General features: G+C 31.9%; 1 protein-coding gene across 4 annotated transcripts in view; it reads left to right on the plus strand.

The window, feature by feature from the left end:
• Arhgap12 (Rho GTPase activating protein 12) overlaps positions 1-19646 on the plus strand; it is a 113839-nt gene that overhangs the window by 78326 nt on the left and 15867 nt on the right. For 2 of the 4 annotated variants that reach the window (XM_076831528.1, XM_076831530.1), the window contains 4 exons: positions 1995-2120; positions 5928-6002; positions 12813-12874; positions 17142-17223. In XM_076831528.1, coding sequence (XP_076687643.1) covers positions 1995-2120; positions 5928-6002; positions 12813-12874; positions 17142-17223 — 345 coding nt within the window. The remainder of the gene's footprint in view (positions 1-1994; positions 2121-5927; positions 6003-12812; positions 12875-17141; positions 17224-19646) is intronic. The other 2 variants (XM_076831529.1, XM_076831533.1) reach the window with 1 other exon arrangement.

The raw sequence follows: 19646 nt of genomic DNA on the forward strand, positions 1-19646 counted from the left end.
TTATTATGTTGAGGAATGGTCTTTCTATGCCTAATTTATTCAGGATGTTTATCATGAAGGGATGTTGAGTTTTTTTCAGAGGCTTTTTATGCACCTAGTGAGGTGATCGTATGATTTTTTTTTATGTGCTAGGTTATGCTTGTTTATTTGTATATACTGAACCATCCTTGGATCCCTGGAATGAAACCAACTTGATCAAGGTGTCTGATTTTTTTTTTTAATTTGTTGAGTTTGGTTTATAAGTGTTTTATTGAGAATTTTTATATCTGGGTTCAGAAATGGTTCCCTCCTTCTGTGTGTGTGTGTGTGTGTGTGTGTGTGTGTGTGTGTTTACCAGGTTTTGAAAAAAGGTTAATCATGGCTTTGGAGGATGAGTTTAGAATGATTTTATCCTTTCCATTTTATAGAATAGTTTAAAGATCAGTGGTGTTAGTCTGGCAAAATTCAGTAGTGAGTTCATTTGGTCCTGGTCTCTTCTTTGTTGAGCAGCTTTATTACTTCTTTAATCACATTGCTTGCTATTGATCTATTAGGTGTTTTTTATCCTCTTGATTCAATTTTGGTAGGTCATATGTGTCTAGAAATTTGTCCATTTCTTCTAGGTTTTCCAATTTGTCATATAGTTTTTCAGTACATTCTCAAATGAACCTTTGAATTTTAGTGCTTTCAGATTTAATTTTATTTATGTCTTCTCTCTCTTTTCGGTTAGTTTAGCTAAAGGTTTGTCAATTTTGTTTATCTCTTCAAAGAACCAGCTCTGTTTCATTGATGCTTTAAATTTTATCTCTATTTCATTGATTTCTGCTTTGATCTTTATTATTTCTTTACTAATTTGTGATTGGTTTGTTTTTGTTTTCCTAAGACCGTGAGATATATTATTACATTATATATTTGAGATTTCTATTTTTTTTAATGTAGGCACTCATTGCTATAAAACTCTCTTTTTATTGCTGCTTTCACTGTATCCATCAGGTTCTGTTTTGTTATGTTTCCATTTTCATTTGATTCAAGGAATTTTTAAATTTCCTGATTTCTTTAATAATCTGTAATGACCTGCTTTTTTTAAAATATTATGTTGTTCAGTTTCCATGTGTTTGTATAATTTTTGCAGTTTCTTTTGCTATCGTTCATTCTGTTGTGATCAAATAAGTAAATAGCAAGAAATTATTTCAGTTTTTTAAAAAAAATTTAAAAGACTTGCTTTGTGACCTAATATGTGGTCTCTTTTGGAAACAGTTCCATGTGCTAATGAAAAGAATGTGTATTTTGCAGCTGTTGGATGAAATATTGTGTAGATGTCTAATAAGCCCATTTTTACAGTACAAATTAGCTGTTATGTTTCTCTGTTGACCTTTTTTGTTGTTGTTGTTGATCTGTTTGTAGGTTAAAGTGGGGTATTGAAGTTATTCATTATTTCTGTCTTGGGGCCTGTCTTTTTCTTCATATCTATATTTTATAAAATTGTGTGTTTGTCTTATAAAATTATGTGCTTTTAATACAAAACTCTTAAATATATGAATACTATTGTGTATATTGAAGCATGATTTTAAAAATTTAAACCAAAAGTTAAATTAAGGTAAAAAGTAACCTTAAAAATAAGTTTGTCCAGTGACATTCTTTTATAAATTATGACAGATAATATTTTTTGAGAATATACTGCCAGGGAAATATTTATACATTTTTATACTTTGTTTATTCTTTAGAGCAACTCTATGAATGAGATGATGTTTCTGTTGAATCTGGTTTTTGCAATTGAAAAAAATTTAGATTAGATATTTTATAAAAGATAACAGTAAACTGAGTCTCTTCACTACCAAAATCTATAATTTTCTCAGTTGTATTATAATGCTAGTCAAAGATAAGAAAACTGAACCTGAAAAATTTATGATGGTATCATATGTTGAAGTCCGCCTAGTAGTCATGTGTTATTTGGAGCCAGCATATTTAGATTCTGCTTTTGTTTCTATTTATGAAGTAAATTTTGTTTTCTTTAGTACAATCCTTCAGCCCAGCAGCAAAGAGAAATAATTAAAAGTAGGAGCTTGGACAGGCGGCTGCAAGAACCAATAGTATTAACAAAGTGGAGACATAGCACCATTGTATTGGACACCAATGACAAGGTAGGATTTTTAGGGGGAGATCTGATTGAGAATTTTGGCAAGATCTTTGTGCATTATATTGTGCAGTGAGTTTAACCATTTTTACTAATATTTCATTTTATGTAATATTTCTGTTGCTAAATATGATTTTTGCTAAAACATTTGATTTCTATTGAATTAACTTAAGCTTTTGATCTGCACATGCGATAAAATGTAACTGTATTATCTTCTTCTTAACTAAATTGTCTGCCTTAGTGACTATTTTCATATATTTAGTATCAGTTTGTCATGGAATAGGTTTTGGACTTGAGTTTTTACATTTTTGTGCAATGGATTGACTTCTCTGTGGATTAATAGGTGTGTATATGTATATACACACACGCTTTACACATTTGAACCCAGTAGGTGACAAATTTTTTGCTCCTATCATTTTCAGGTCAAACTTCCGTTACCCGTGTATGTCTTCAGTCTCTAGGTGGTTTCATATTAATTTTCGACTGGAATCCTACTCCGTTTTGTTTCCCTAAATGCTATGTGCACAAAGTGCTTCTTTTATCAGTCTGAGAAATGATGTCCTCTGTTGCTGAGAAGTGGTGTTTTCTATTTCACACAGGGGATGAATTTTGGTGCAAACAGCACAAAGGACTTAAATCTTTATAATATGGTTTCGGCAGTTAGTACGCCCAGATACACCAGTGGAAAATGCAAAGACAGTGGTAACATCCCCAAATTAAATATATTATTTTTATTTTATTTTTTTTAAAGAGAGAGAGAAAATTTCAATATTTATTTTTCAGTTTTCGGTGGACACAACATCTTTGTTTGTATGTGGTGCCGAGGATCGAACCCGGGCCGCACTCATGCCAGGCGAGCGCACTACCGCTTGAGCCATATCCCCAGCCCCAAATATATTATTTTTACAAGATACTTGTCATTGAAGACTTTTTTTTTCCTTAAAGCTGTCAGGCTTCTCTTGTAGTATTAACAGGTTTTCTGTATTTTTCCCTGCATTTTTAAGGTGAAAAAAAAAAGAAAGAAATCGTAAGGCGTATTTCTTTATATTTGGATACTTCTAGTTTTAAATCCTTGTATAAAAAATTGATTTCAATTGCTCAGTCAAAACAAGTGTAGTATTTTGGTATTACAGGTGACTATATAAAATTAGTCTTTGCGTGTTACAAAGTAGACTTGTGGAGCTACAGAAATAATCTATTCACATTCTGTGTTTATAAGATGGAATTAAAGAACAACAATGAAGTAGGGATGTTATGCAATTGAATGTAGAGCAATTTTAAAGAATGTCCTTCTTGAGTCTGTATTATTGAACACAGGCTTAAAAATACTTTTAGGATTGAGATTAGCCTAGGCAGGTAAAATTTCTGGAGACTTGTAATAGATAAATTCAATCAACTAATCAGATTACTATTCAGAGTATAAAGAAATTCTTAAACATCATATATAATACTGAGGGCAAAAGCCATGGTTAAACTACCTCCACTGCCTCTTCAGGCTAGAAGAAATAAGATAGATGGTTATTTGGTGATATGTACTTAAAGTTTCTTTATTTAAATCTCCCTTGGGGTTTATTTTCCATCTATTTCTTAAAACAACTTGTATGAAATTCTGTTTCCTTTTTCAAGAATGTGATTGTCTTGAGACCAGAGATTACTTATTTTTAATAGAAATGTCTTTGCTCCTCATCTTACTCTTTGTAAACAAATTCGTAGCTAATTGCTTCAATAAGTAAATTCTACTATTTAAAAATAAGGCAGACTTTGAAGTTATGAAAAAAGGGACTAAACTAGAGCAAACTAGCTAATATGTAATAAGGGATGAGAGTATATGTTATTTGAAATATAATCAAAGAAACTTAATATTGTATAGCAAGTGTTACAAAAACAAAGGTCTTAATTCATCTGGGAGATAACCTTGGAGGAGGAGGTAGGTGTGTGTATGACTGTGTATATGTGTGAGTGTATCTTTTTTGTTTCTGCTTATGTATGGTTATTACTAAAACTGTTATTTGTAAATAACTAAGACATTTATACACACATATAAATGTATAAGTGTAGAATTGTTTAATGTTTATAATAGCTATAATTGTTATGCATACATCACTACTTCATTTGTGGGTTTTATTTCTGTAGGACTGACAATGCTTTAAAAAAAACAAATCAGAAATACCTATTATTTTATTCAGTTACTTATTTTCTAGTTAGTGAATCTTTCCTTTTTCTCAGACTTCTTTAATAATAAATATTCTTGTAGAAGGCAAGAAATTGATCTGAGAATGTCAGAAAAAAATGAGTCTAAATGAGATTTGGACAATAAGTTTAATTCCTTCTTGTAAAGACATTTTTGTAGATCTTAATATTTTCTCCATTGATAGTGTGGGCCTTGGGCTTGATTTGTAAATTATCCCTTCAAAGGTTTCCCTGTGAACTTTCATTGTTATGTGGAATTAATGGTTTTTGCATTGTTAATTAAAGCAAATTCTGATATATTGTCAATGCCTTTTCTAGTTTCATAAGCACAGAAAACTGGAATGATAGAAATTTGGAGATGAATATTTGAAGGAGTTGTTTGGCTTGACATAAAAATTGATAACAAATTAGTAGATGGTTTTTCTGATTCTCTTTTTTTCCTAAAATTATTCAAAGCATCTAGATGAGAACGGAGAAAATTTAAATGCTGCCAAAAAAGTTTTCAGTTTTATCTTCCATGAATCATCCTGTAAACATCTGTAGGAGAAATGCATACTATTTTTAATTTTGACCAAGTCTTCTTATTAAACATATCCTTATTGGTTTGTTTGTTTGTTTGTTTGTACTGGGAATTGAACTCAAGGGAGCTTTACCACTGAGCTACTTCCCTAGTCTTTTTAGTTTTTACTTTATGACAGAATCTCACTAAGTTGCTAAGGCTAGACTGACACCTGTAATCTTCCTGCCTCATCTCTTCTAAATCACTGGGATTACCGTTATGTGCCACCATGCCCAGCTCCTGGTTTGCTCTTGAGATATTGTAGGCTTGGACATTAAAATATTTTTCCTTTTGAGTTATTAATCTTTCAGTCTTAGATTTTGTCTTTACCTATTTTTAATCTTGCTCATTTCTAATCATTGGGAAACTAGCTATAAATTACTTTACTAATAGGAATTTAATTTCTCATATAGCTATTAGTGACTAAAGTAAAATTTCATTTTGGCAGTTACCAAGTATTCCTATGGATATTTACACCTACCATATCAACATCAAGTTGGTTTGGTGACCGATATATATTTATCCACAGGAGTTTAGATTTTAGTTATTTTAAATATAGTTAATTCAGTTGGGTATGGTAGTGCATACTTATGACTCCAGTTACTTGGAAGGCGAAGCAGGAGGATCAAAAGTTTGAGGATAGCCTGGGCAACCTAGCAAGACCCTGTCTCACAATAAACTTTAAAAAGCCTGGAAATATAGCTCAGTGTTAGAACACTTGCCTAGCATGTGTGGGTTCCTGGGTTCAACCTCAGTACTGGGGGGAAAAAATTCAAACTGGTATGTAAAGTCATAATTTTAAGCCAATATGCATTATTTGTTTTGAGTAATTCCTTGACCATTATTTTAATTAATTAAACTAATTGCTATAAATTTTGCTGTGTTTCTTAGATACCTGTAGTTTTCAAATCAGTATCCTATGAGTTTTAGAGCCGAATTTAGGAAGGTAAAATAACAAGAAAAATTTTTTTTCTCAACTGCTTTATTAAGCTCTCCCATTATGAGTACAGGCAAAAATAGATTTATATAAGTAGAGTAACTTTTTTCATTACTTATTTCTTGTAGGAATCTCCAAGTGCCTCAAAACCCTGCTTTCCTGAAAATGAATCTTCTCCCTCTTCACCAAAGCACCAAGATCCAGTTAGTATGATAGAAACATACAGTATAATATAGTTCAGTTATTTCAATTAGTTTCAGTAAATCAGTTTTCTCTAAATGTAATGTTTAAATGTATCTTGGCATTTTATCAGTAGGAAAGCCCCCTTTTGTACAAAATAAACCATGATTAATTTATATACCATATTTTTAAGTGACAAATTTGTATTTGGTTTTTAAAAATAAATATAAAAATTCTCAGAGGATACTATTGAATTATACTTTTCTTCTGGATACAGTGGCACATGCCTGTAATTCCAGGCTGAGGCAGGAAGATTGAGTTAGAGGCCAACCTTGGCAACATAGCAAAACCCATCTTAAAATAAAAAGGAGTTGTGGCTCAGTGGTAAAACACTCCTGTGTTCAACTCCAGTACTGGGGATGAGGAGGAAAGACAGACAGACACACACACACACACACACACACACACACACACACCCTCCCTTTTTACCTCAGACCAGCAGTCTAAGGTAAGATGCATCTTCCCCCACTTCTAATGAGCATAGACACCCTTCTTTTTCTGTGCTGTAAAGTTCATTTTCAGTCTGTGCCGGATGAATATTGTTTATATGTGTCTCTATTATAAGTTTTCCTTCAAATTCTCTTCTGACACCCATCTAACTTGAACAGTTTTACTCAATCTCTCATTCACTCACAGTCTGCCTTGTCCTGCTGATCTTGCTATTGCCCTTTGTTGGCTTCCCTGTTCTTTTAGAATTAAGTGTAAATTTCTTACTTAGGTCAAGAAGACTGTGCGAGCTCTGGCTTTTGACTGCTTCTCCCGCCTCATCTCGTACCCTCATCTTCTTGCTTATTTTCCTCTTGCTTCACTATCTTTTTTCGGTCCCTCCAGGGAGCCTGCTTTTCATCTCCAGGCTGTTAAACTTGCTGTTTCCTCTGCCCACTGACCATTTCTTTCTCACATCTTTGTCTGGTCAATTTATTAGGGTTCAATTCAAACTTAGCTTCTTCAGAGAATTTTATTCTAATCCTCTAGATTAGATGAGATTTTCCTAAGCTTCTCTTTTAGGATTAAATTATACTTTAGTTGATTTCATTAAAAAGGAGTAACTCTCTTCACTACTTCTATCCTATAGGAACTCTGACTGTTAGTGTCATCTTTCGGAACAGAGTATCTGCAATAACCTACTACAGGGTCATATAATAACTTCTCAGTAAATATTCGTTGAATGAATAGATGAAACTAAAGCTTTTTTTAAAAGACATTTTTATTTTTACTTTCCCATTTTATGAAATTATGATAGACTATTATTTTTTAATCAGACTTTAGATTTCTTAGAGGTAAAGGTTTCCCAGATAACCTTTCACATTCTTTTTTAATTCATCACAGTCTTTATGGTCCCTACTCACATTGTACACATTTTCTTTTTTTCTTATTTTTAATTAGTACTTACTAGTTAGATATTTATTGAATGCAGTGTGATGTTCAAAGTATACTTTCAGTAATGATCAAATCAGGTTAATTAGTATATCTAAAGCTTAAAAAAAAAAAAAAACACATTTCTAAGATTGGCTCAAGCAATCTCCCTGTGTGGGATGGACATTGGCTTTTCTGTACATGGAGCCAAATCCTGTACCTCTTCAAAAACTCACTCTTTTAGGAGGCCATGCCAGAGTAGTCTCATGGAATAAAAATGGTCTCCTCTTTATTTCTGAACTTCTAAGTCATGTATTGCATTGAATAAGTACAAGTTATTTCATGTACCCCAAGTCTCTCTGCTAGATAGATAGGAGGTACATGTTTTTTTACTCTTCATTTTTTGTGTTATCTAACACAATGTTAGGTACATAAACATGATTTTAGTTTTGCCAAAGGATTACTGTTATGAATCTAAGGCACATTGTTACTATAATACTTTCAATCGGTCAGTTCATATGGGAAAAAATCAAAAAATCCTTTATAATTTATTTTAAATAAAAGTAATATACAATTTCTCTTTCATAGATACATCTTGATAGAAAGGAATTTCTAGGCAGTTATAAATCTTCTACATGACGTTTCATAGGACGGTTTACAAATTATTTCCCCACCTTTTTATCCATTTTCTGAAGACCTTCCTGGACTCATGGTACCCTCTGATGGCCATCACAGGGAACTACCTCACCAGTGCTTCTCATATGGCCAAAGGCCATTCTTTTTCACATAAACAAATGGCATTGTTTTCTTCCTGGATGCTTCTCTTCCCCCATTTTGTCTTAGCCTCCCTCATCTAGTCTTTTGCCCATTAGATTTGTTTTTCCTCCCTGTAGCCTCAGGTTCCCTCCTCTCTGCTTGCTTTGTGACCTAGTCTTGCCCCTCCTACTCTTATCCAATTACTACAGGAGACATTTTCCTCCTCTTTCTTTGTAAATTAAAATATGGGTTTGGATAAAGGCTTAATGATAAGAAAAAGGAAATTATAAATTTAGAAGTGAAAAGTGTACCATATCCACTTATCCAGTTAAGTACCTGATGTCACCTTAAAAATCTGAGCAAATTGTCCATGTACCTCTTCAATCTCCTGTAATTAAACAAAATTTATATTTTGGGTTTTTACATAAGCATTATTATTTTCATAGTCTCTTAAAATCTTTTTTAAATAGGCAGTGTATAAGCTTCTTAAAATATTAATAATTTATTTTTCTACAGTATGGATTAAATAGGCTTCTGTGGGCTGACCTAAGAAGCTGTTCTTTATTTGTCCCAATGTGCCTGTGAGAGTGTGCACTTAAAAAGGTCCCAATTACTGAAAGCTGAATAAAGTTGTATAATTTGTTCTACTGAATAATTTGGAAACTTGAGCTTTTGATTTTGCCTTCCAATTATAGTATTAAAATGTATTAACCATTTTGGAGAAAAGCACATTTCAACACTTTTTTTAAAAGACTATTAACAGACAAATTTGCCGTTTCTTTCATTGAATATTACTTATTCTAAGGACTTTTTAAAATGTGATTTGAATATTTAACTTTTTTATAGTTAAATATTTTTTTTTATAAAATGGATCTTAGATTTTTTTTATTGTTTTGAAAATCACATAAAATTAACCATCAACCATTTTAAAGTGCACAGTCCCATGGGATCCAGTATATTCACAGTGGATGTAACTGTAGCACCTATTACCTCTATCTGGTTACAGGACATTTTCATCACCCCAAAAGGAAACCCATACGCCTTATAATCATCCCTTCTCCTATTCCCCTGCCCTTCATAACCACTAGCCTGCATTCTGTCCCTGTGGATTTACCTGTACTGCAAGGCTCATCACACTGATTTTCTTTCAGCACTATATCCTTGTGCAAGTTTGGTTATTATGTATAAAAAGAATCTTATTACATGACTGACCAAAGGTAAGGATTTTGATGACCTGTATGGATTTTGGTACTAGTAGTTTTCAGCCTACTTTAGGAAATGTTTATTTCACTAAATGAATGTAGTGTTGATTCGAAATTTTGGAGCCTGCAAAGTGGTCATGAACCTTTGTATTCAATTTTTTCTCAAATTAATTAAGATTAATTTATTTTCTTGCCTTTTTAGGACAGGATAATTATATTACAAACTTGTTAAAATTTAACTGTAGTTGGCTAGTCCTTATTAAAATATTTTTGCTTATTTTCAATATGAAGTTCACTTTGTAGTATCAAACAGCTACCATATTAAAGTATAAATTTGGGCATATTTTACAAGCTCTAAGATGTTTTTATGGTGTTATTTCAGTAAGAAACAAATACATTGGTTGATTTTGAATTATATTTTATAGTAAAAGTATACTAAGTAGTATGAAATTTTAAAAAAAATTGATGTAATTTGGGGAAATATTTTCCCTAAATCTCTCACCTGTATATACAACACATATTATCCATATATGCCAAATTTAAGCGTTTTTGTTAAATTTAAAAACTTCGGTGTTTAAAAGTTAAGGCTTTGTTTACTATGTCACTGACCTTCTCTTATGTTTGTTTCATGTTACAGCACTATTAACTTGTTGGAAAATTACTTCAAGGAATATATACTGAATACAAACTACATGCTAGATGCAGTCCCAAGCACTGGTCATACATTGATGAACATAACAGATGTGATCCCAACTTATGACCTAATAGAATAGACAGTGGATAAAAATATGTACACAATAGTACACAATACTAAACTTTACATTAAGCATGTCATAGTCCATTTGGACTGCTGTAATAAAAGCAGTTGTAAACAAGATACCTTGTTTAAATTAGAAATTTTATTTTCACAGTTCTGAAAACTGGGAATTCCAAATCACTGGTAGATTTGGTATCTGCCAAGACCCCACTCCTTGGTTGTTAGATTAGTACCTTCTTGGTCTGTCCTCATGGCAAAAAGGACAGGGGTTACTTTTACAAGGGAACTGATTCCTATCATGTGACTCCACCCTCATGATTCAGTGAGACCCCCCCAACCCCCCACCCCTTGCCCAAAGGCCCCATCTCCAAGTAGCATCACACTGGAACTTGGGTTTCAGTGTACGGAATTTGGATAAAGCTTGGATAAATATACAGTCTATGGTAAAGTGCAATGAGGGAATCAAACTGGGGCAGTAGTAAATAATGTCAGATTACTTACTAGTTAAGAGAAGGGAAAGAACTTCTGCTTTAGAAGGGTCAAGTTTCTCGGAAAAGTGACATTGCAACCAAGGTCTCTTCATCTACCTAGTTGCTCAAGCTTGGTGTTTTCCCAAGTTTCTCCCTTTTCCCCAGAACCCTCCCTTTTCAAAACACTCACATCCAGTTCCTAACATCTTTGCTTTCTGAATTTCTCATAAATTTGGCCCCATTTTTCTCACTTTCATCGCACCAGTTCAGGTCTTTGTCATTTCTTATAGTAATTATTAGATATCATTCTAGTTGGTTCCCAATCTTTCCACTCTTTTCTTAGTCTGTTGTTTTAAAACGGTCTCATTTCTTGCCACTTCTCCATCTTACCCCATGTTTTGAGGGAAATTAAAGGCCTTCAAATATGTTAGGCTATCTAGCTTCCATACCTTTTGTTATTTTCCTCTCCTGTCATTTCCATCTTGCTAACTCCTACTCCTTAGCTCCAGGGTCTGCTTTTCTAGGAAACTGTGTCTGATTGCCTTCTCTCTCTATGTAATTCTCATAGCACTTAATACATTGTGCATTCTTTTTTGTGTTTTTTAAATATATTCAGATATGGAAAATTTTATTCTTAATTGATGTTTAAGTTAGAGTGTTTAATTGAGAGCATTAGTACTTGGGTCTTAATCTTTGTTGAGAATTGGTGAAAGTTCTTTACCCTTTGGAACAGTTCATATACATGAACAATTTTGCACTGCTTTCCATTTATCTGTTGACTCAGGTGAGAGCCCCTGAAGTAGATAATCTCTCTTGTCCTTACATTGTCATCTATTTTTCTTCTTGTTTTGATGCCTATATATCCTTCTTGCCTTTGTTTATTTTACACAATCCCAGCAGTGACACTTTTTTTATGCCCATAATTCCTGCCTCTTTCCAGTTCTAGTTTACAGAACCAGTGCCTAGCCACTCATGTTAATGTTGTTATTTACTTCCCATATTATTGAAGATTTCTCCCTGCTTCTAAGGGAGTAGGAACAGTAAATTGAGAATGCCTTTATTTAATATCTTTTACATACTTAATTTGTATAACTGAAGTTTTTGTTGATAGACAAGAGTTCTTATGAGAAGTATCTAGGGAGAGCATATAGCTATGCTTTAATGGAAAAAAATAGTGCAAACTACCTATAGGTTATTTATGAGTTCTGGTATACAAAAAAAAATAGCCATTTTTCAGCTTTATCTACTGATAGTGAATTTTTATAAGACTGAAAACTTTCAACATTATCCTTAGATATATTGAGAAAATACTCAATATTACATTTGTCTCCTGTATTAACAAAATATTTATATTTTCTGATTAAGATACATTGAAAAAAATATAGCTGAAGAATCAGTTTCTGAATTGAGAATGTTTTTTCTATGTGAATGTGTGTGTTTCAGTTTAAAATTGTTGCATGTGCACATAAGTATTTACTAATGATAATTACTGTAGGCACCAATTCATTTAGATTAAATTCATTTGAATATAAAATGCTAAGGCAGTGAGAAGGTGCTTTTTTATTTTAATCTGGAAGAATTTTAAGGTAACATTTAATTGGTATAATGGCTTTTGCCTTTATAGAATCTGATGATAAAGCTTGTGTCACCATTTTTGGCATCAGTTAGCTAATCTAGTTTTTTCAAAGCTCAGTTCACCATGTAGTATATTTAATGAAACACTGAGATTTTTATGCCACATTAAAGCCAATTCTATGCAGAGTACCACTTACTTTTGGGTAATTTATTTAATAGAAGCTGCATTTTGTTCTACCTAGTTATTTTTACATTCTGACAATGTGTTAGCATAACTGAACATTTTTCAGATTTTCTGGTTTTTTTGTGTGGTATTTAGCATCATTGCATCGTTTAACTTTCTTTGAATAAGAAAATGTAAATTGTTTTCCAAGTGTTGACTTATTCATGTGAAAATCCAACTTGATAGCAAAGCACCTACTGGCTTCTATGACTTAAAAAAGAGGAAATGTCTAATTATAAGATTACTGAAAATAACTTTACGTATTAGGATAACCATATTATTAATGTATTCTAGAACGAAGCGTCTTAACTGACTAACCTTTTTTTTCAAGCTAATTTTTAGACTACCAGACCATTTTGGTTCAGTCACATATTAGAACTTGGACATCATTGTCTCTGTGAATGGTATATAAACAATACTACTCTGTTTCATAGGGTCAAGAGAAATATGGATTATTAAATGTAACAAAAATTACTGAACATGGGAAAAAGGTTCGGTAAGTACACAAATTTTTAATGTTCTTACATGATTCATCTGATTGAAATAAATGAAAAATTATAATTCTGTTATAGTAGAAATAATTAAAAGGTTCAGAAGAATTTCTAAGCATGTATTTTCTAGGGTAATTAAGATTGCTGTGAAATGTATGAAACATTTCCTTTGTCATGACATATTTCTTAAGTAATTAAATTCAGAGATAATAGGGAAAAGATTATGAGGAAATATCACTTTCTTTGAATATTGCCTTCCCCCCAGTAAGCAATAAATGCACACGGTGAAAAACAAAGGTCCTTTATCCTGTGAAAAGTCAGTCATCCAGCCACCAGTTCCTCTCTCCAAAGGCAACCAGTTCTGAATCCCATGAGTTTTAGTGCTTTTCTCTAGAAATAGGATATGTATGTAGATGTTTATATGTATATAGATTAAGTCTTAGATATAGTCTTTTTACAGTTTATCTTGAAGACAATTGCATTGCATTTACAGCTGCCACATTATTTTTAACTACAATATAGTTATGTTATCTGACTGTGTCATAGTTAATTTAACCTTTATTTGCAAGAACATAATAACTGTGTATTGGTTGACATTTAGGATACTTACAATTTTTGCTATTATAAGCAAGACTACACATAGCATTTTGCATAGTTCCTTTTACAAATAGCATATGCAAGGTCATTTTGATAGAGTGTATATAAAATTGTGCTCTGAGATATTGAATCATTTCCTGCCCCCCATAGCAGTGTATTTTTTCCACACAATTTGCCAGTACCATATAGGTTTAGTTGGTTTGCTTGGTATTAGGGTTTGAAACCAGGGGTGCTTAACCATTGAGCCACATTCCTAGCTATTTTTTATATGTTATTTAGAAACAGGGTCTTACTAAGTTGTATAGGACTTCCCTAAGTTGCTGAGTCTGGCTTTGAACTCAAGATCCTCCTACTTCAGCCTCCTGAGCTACTGGGATTATAGGCATGTGCCACCACACTCATGCCCCTACCCCACTTTGAAATCATCTAAAATGATGTGATTTTATAGTCAAAATGAAATCAGTCTGTTAAAGAATTTTAAATTTCCAAGCAGTTGAATTTTGGGGGTTTTAATTGAGCTGTTTTTGCCAGATTGCTGTTGGAAGTTGTAAATGCTCTGAAATAGCTTTATAAGCAGTATGTGTTCCTCAGACTGTTCCTTGGTAGAATTCATTTATGAAACGGATCTTTCCTTTTTCTCTATTTTGACTATATGAAGTATACATAACTCTTTGGCCGCTTTCTCTGCTTTTTATTTTATCCTCCTCCCCTTATGATAATTAGTCTTTTAGATGTCCCACTTTTTTTTGAAATACTTTTTTGTAAAATCAGCATCCATTTCATCATCTTCAAATGTATTTACATGGAGTTGAGTAAAACAGTTATTTTAACTTCCATATACTAGTGGTTTTCAAACTTTTTGGTCAGAAGACCCCTTTAAATTCTTTGGAGTATTTCTAAGAACCTTTGTATAGGTTATGTTTATAGATACTTATGTGAGAGATTAAAATGAGAAATCTTGAATAATAATTCTTTTTATAATAACCTATTACAAATTAATACAAATAACTTTTATGAAGGAAAAAAATCTTGCATTTTCTAAGAAAAATATCTCCATGAGAAGAGAGGCATTGTTTTTTATTTTTGCAAATCTTTAGTATTTGACATAATGGAAGATCGTAGAATTTTCTGTTGTTCTTCTCTGCTTGAAGTCTTTTGTGACTTACTATTTTGGTTAAAGTGTAAGAAAATAATCCTCCCTTACACAGTATAATTATGCCTGTTTTCCTGTTACACCAAAACTCTACAAATGTTAATTTCCTAAAGGTTGTTTTCAGTGAAGACTGAAAAACTTAATCAAACTTTTATATTCAGTTACATTAAAAACCATTAGTCTTTATTGCATTTGAGTGGATTTTTAACCTGTGCATAATTTTATAGTATTTGTTGGGCATTTGGAAATACTGGTTCATTGAGTTGCTCATTTTCCAATGTATACACATTTTATCTTGTACAAAGAATCACAAAAGCCATTACATTTTGGGAAATTATCAAACTTATAATTGCAGATATGCCGTGTTCTCCAAAATCCTATTTAAAGTTTAATTGGTGTGGGTGTGGGTGTGGGAGTGTGTGTGTGGGTGTGTGTGTGTGTGTAAAAAAAAGAAAGAAAGAAAGAAAAAAAAATCCCACATAATGTTATGTTTGCCACCTTAACCATTTAAGTGTATAGTAGTGCATGCGATTCTGTAATGGATCTCTAGGACTTTTTCATCTTAATAGCATTGATTCTCTTCCCACTAAATTCTAACCCTTTTACCCTCTTCTTCATTCCTTGGTGAGCACTTTTCTACCGTTTCTATGATTTTGAATATTTTAGATACTTCATATGAGTAGATACATGCCATCTTTGTATGTTTTGGAACTTGTTTATTTCACTTAGCCTCATGGTTTTGGGATTCATCCATGTTGTTGAAAGTTTTTTAAGTTTTTATTATCAACAAATACTAGGATTTGTTCTATTTGAGGTTACAGGCTCACTTCATGAAGTGGAAATACAGTAATTGAAGCATTTTTCATAGTAGCATGCCAGTAGATGATATCCTAAGACTGTAAAATAAATTTACAAATAAAAATAAGTCATTTTAATATCTCAAGATTTCCACATATTATAAAATAAGAATGTAACAAAATTGTGCCTTAGTAAGCACCAAATAGATCTATTATGTCAATATCATTAAGTGCAAATGAATAATACTAATCTGTCAAAATGAAAAAATACTCAGATTGAAACATAAAGAAAACCCCAATTCAATAGTATATATAAAAGAAACACCTAAAACTATTCAGAAAAGTTAAAACAAAAAAAAAACAATAAGGACATGTCAAGGTATAGAAAGTAAAGGAGGAATAGGAATCTTAATTGCAGACAAAGTTCTAAAGTCTAGAAAGAAAAGCATAAAACATCACAGAGGTGAGCACTTTAAAATGAAAGAGCATTATACTAGATTGACAATCAAGATCTAATCATAAGGAATAATCATTTACCAACTAAAGTAGCATCAACAATCATAAGCACAATCTATGGAAAATAATGGAAAAATAGAGTAGTAATTAATTTTTATTTCACTCCTCTTAACCAATGATGTTCAAATAGATACAAAAAGTAGTAAAATAATGAAGTAGGTCTAATTGACAGTATTAAATTCTACATTCTGAAAATGGAAAATAAACCCTTTTGAGTGCATATGAAGTTTTTACAAAACTGACCATGTTTCTCTATAAGGAAGCCCTAATAAATTCTTAATGTTGATGAATTTCAACATTTATTTTACCCTTCCAGCAACTGAATTTCCTTATAAGCTAATTTTAAATTATTTTTCTATTTACAAACATACATGGTGTTTGAAAAGTAGTTTGCTAGGTTTACAATAGATAAAATAAGTGAAACACTGTTTACAACTCCAGTGGGTGAGACATTTAAGTAAAAATCTCTAATACAGAATTAAAGATATTGAAGGTGGAAGTTGAGTGGTAAAATAATATTAATCAGCTTTAAAGTTCAAGATAAGAACAATGGTAATAGCCTATTCAGTATGAGTCTTACTTGAGTACTAGATATGGGTCTATTTCTAGAAAAGCTTCATATATACCAAACTCTTAATGTTGGTTACCTTTGAAATGTGTATTGAAGAAACAGAAGTCTTTTCCTTTATACAATGTCTATATTGAGAGTTTTTGCATACCTGTGTTATCTTTGTAGTTTAGGATATTTTAAAAATCTCAAAAATAAAATTTCAGTGACTAATCAAGGCATAATTTATTGTGTTTATAATGAACTAGTATCTACTGCCCCTTTAGGAAAAGAGAGATAACCAAGAAATATAAAAATAGTCTGTATCTGTAAAGAATTAGGTGAATGAGATACTAAACATGTCTGATTTTTAATTATATTTAAAAAGTTCTTATCAGGTATGATGTTCTAAGTTTGTGACTTAAAAAAAAGTAATGTCCTTGAACACACTGTGCTGTGAATTAGATATTTTGGTCATAGTTATTTTGACGATTTAAATTTCTGATCAAATTCATTTGTTTAGAGGCCTTTGTGATCAGGTTGAGACCATAAATGACTGTAAATTCTGTTAGCATTATATCCTCACTATTAGAATGTCAATAATGAATTTGTTTAGAAGAACCAGACATTGGTGCTTTAATTGATCATTTTTGTAATTGCAGAAAGAACTGGTTGTCTTCTTGGGCAGTATTGCAGGGTTCATCTTTACTTTTTACCAAAACTCAAGGAAGTAGCACAAGTTGGGTAAGTTTTTCTCTCTAAATTTGTGTGAATAGTGTTACGCCTGAATTTCAGTAAGTTACTTCCAAAGTTCTTCTAGTTAGAGTAGATGCATATAAAACTAAATGAAGTTTTCTAGAAGTTGCATTTTTGACTTGAAAGAGAAAGAAGAGGACTAATTAGAAAAGTCTAATTAGTTGTATTATTTAAATCAATGGATTCAGTTTTATCCATTATCTTTATCCATTTATCCAGCAGAAAGATGGTCTTGATAGAACAAAGATTTTTTTGATTCCTTTGTAAGATTGTTAAACTTTTCTGTGTTTATGTCTCTACTTCAGATGTTTAGTCAGAAAATAAGCAGTAATGTGGCAAGTCCCACTTTCTGTTGTGACCTGACCCTTGTACATCAGTCATTGACGTGGGTGTTAGTGTCTGTATAAAGTCAGCTAGCTTTTAGAAGAAAAAGAAATGTCACCTTTACTTTTGGGATTTGACTTTTTTTGTATATTTGAGTGTTTACTATTGTTATTACTCAGCTCATTGTTAATACAAATACTAAAAACAATAATTTGTGACATATAATTGCAAAAATTTTTTGAATGCTCAATGTGTATCAGCTGTTGTCCTGAAAAGATTTTGTGTATTTTATCCTCTTAACTCTGGGACAGCTCTGTTTTTGTTTTTGTTTTGTTTTGTTTTTCTCACGTCCCTCCATAGAAGAGAAAATGAGGTATCAAAAGATAGTAACTTGCTTAAGGTTTTAAACTACTGTGGGCAGATTTGGGTTTAGAACTTTGCTATTTTGTCTCCAGAGTCCATGCTCTGGATATTTCTAAAAATTTTCAGTAATTGAGTTTCAAGTGTTGAAATAAAATTTGAAATGAAAGTATTCTAAATATATTGGTCTGGTTCATATCCTACCTTACCAACTTTTCATATAATTACTGTTTAAAATTGACACATGACCAATGGATCAGAAGGTGATAAAAGAGAAATCCATTTGTAAAATTCACTTGCATTTTTAATGCAACCATGTAGCATTGTTCTGAACCATGAATGCCATAGAGCATGTAGTTCTCAGCTACTCTGACATGGCAACCTAAAAATACACATTGATCATGAGTGTGAATATTCTAGAATATTTCTTCTGTTTTGCTTTACTAACTCCCTATTTGGCCAGTACAGTAGAAATGAACTATATTAATACTTCCATATTAAAAGATTGAAATTTTGGTTTGATTTATCTTAAAGTGATGAATAATTATATCTTTTTTCCTTTTTCTTCTGAGGTAAATCATATGGTGCTTTTTTGTTTGTTAATGCATTTCTAGAGGAATGTGTAATTATTTCTTCTTACCTGTGGCTCAAATTTTATTTGAAATTGAGTGGAGAAAATGGATGAAAGAAAAAGAATGAAGAGTTAGAGAGTAATAAGTAAAAACAAAATACCTGAAACTGTGTAATTATCACTTATTTGATAATTACTAATATTTAAAGATTGAAAGTTATGGTGTGTAAGATAAAGCAAGTTATGGTGTGTAGATAGAGCAGTGTGGTAAATGAGGCCTACCATTTTAGATAGGCAGGTTTGTTGTGATTTAAAGAATGAAAACTTCTTTTTAAATATAAAATGCAAAGTTAATATCTAGCACATAATCATTTATTCAGAACACTTGCATAAATAAAATATTTAAAGTTTTCATTCTAGAACTCCTTACAGAATTCGGAACTCCTAAACAGCATTAATGCTGATTAAGTTGCAAGATCTATCTTCTAAAGTTGTGTTACTGTGTTACCATGTGGCAATAGTGAAACAAGGTTTAAAATTCACTAAGGTACACAATTTTGAAATTGTAGAATACTTTGTGAAATTTTATTAATATTGTTATATTATTTAAAATATAATTTCAGGTAGACATAATTAAATAAAACACAGCTACACTATTTTTTATAATCTCAATAAAGACAAAACAGACTTAGGATATGATAAAACACTTGGTTCTATAGTCAATTCTTTATTTTTATGGCTCATTTTTAAAACTCAGACTGCCTTGCTTTACCCATTCTCACATATCAAGGGAATGAAAACTAAATGTTCTATAAAAGCCAAGTAATATTATTTGAATAAAAACTATATGAGTGTAGTCAGGCATTGGTGGCACACTCCTGTAATCCCGGCAGTTCAGGAGGCTGAGGCAGTAGGATCACAAGTTCAAAGCCAGCCTCAGCAACTGAGCAAAGCCATAAGCAATTTAGTGAGACCCTGTCTCTAAACAATCTTTGTAATGTTTTGAATAACCAATAAAAAAAAATATAAAAAGGGCTGGGGATGTGGCTTAGTGGTTAAGTGCCCCTGGGTTCAATCCCTAGTAACATCACCCCCCGAAAAAAAAAGCAAGCCTAGGAGATCCACTTCAAGAAATAGCAGGTTCAAATCTTCTGCT

This window comes from Callospermophilus lateralis, chromosome 13, assembly GCF_048772815.1.
Source record: "Callospermophilus lateralis isolate mCalLat2 chromosome 13, mCalLat2.hap1, whole genome shotgun sequence".
NCBI lineage: Eukaryota > Metazoa > Chordata > Mammalia > Rodentia > Sciuridae > Callospermophilus > Callospermophilus lateralis.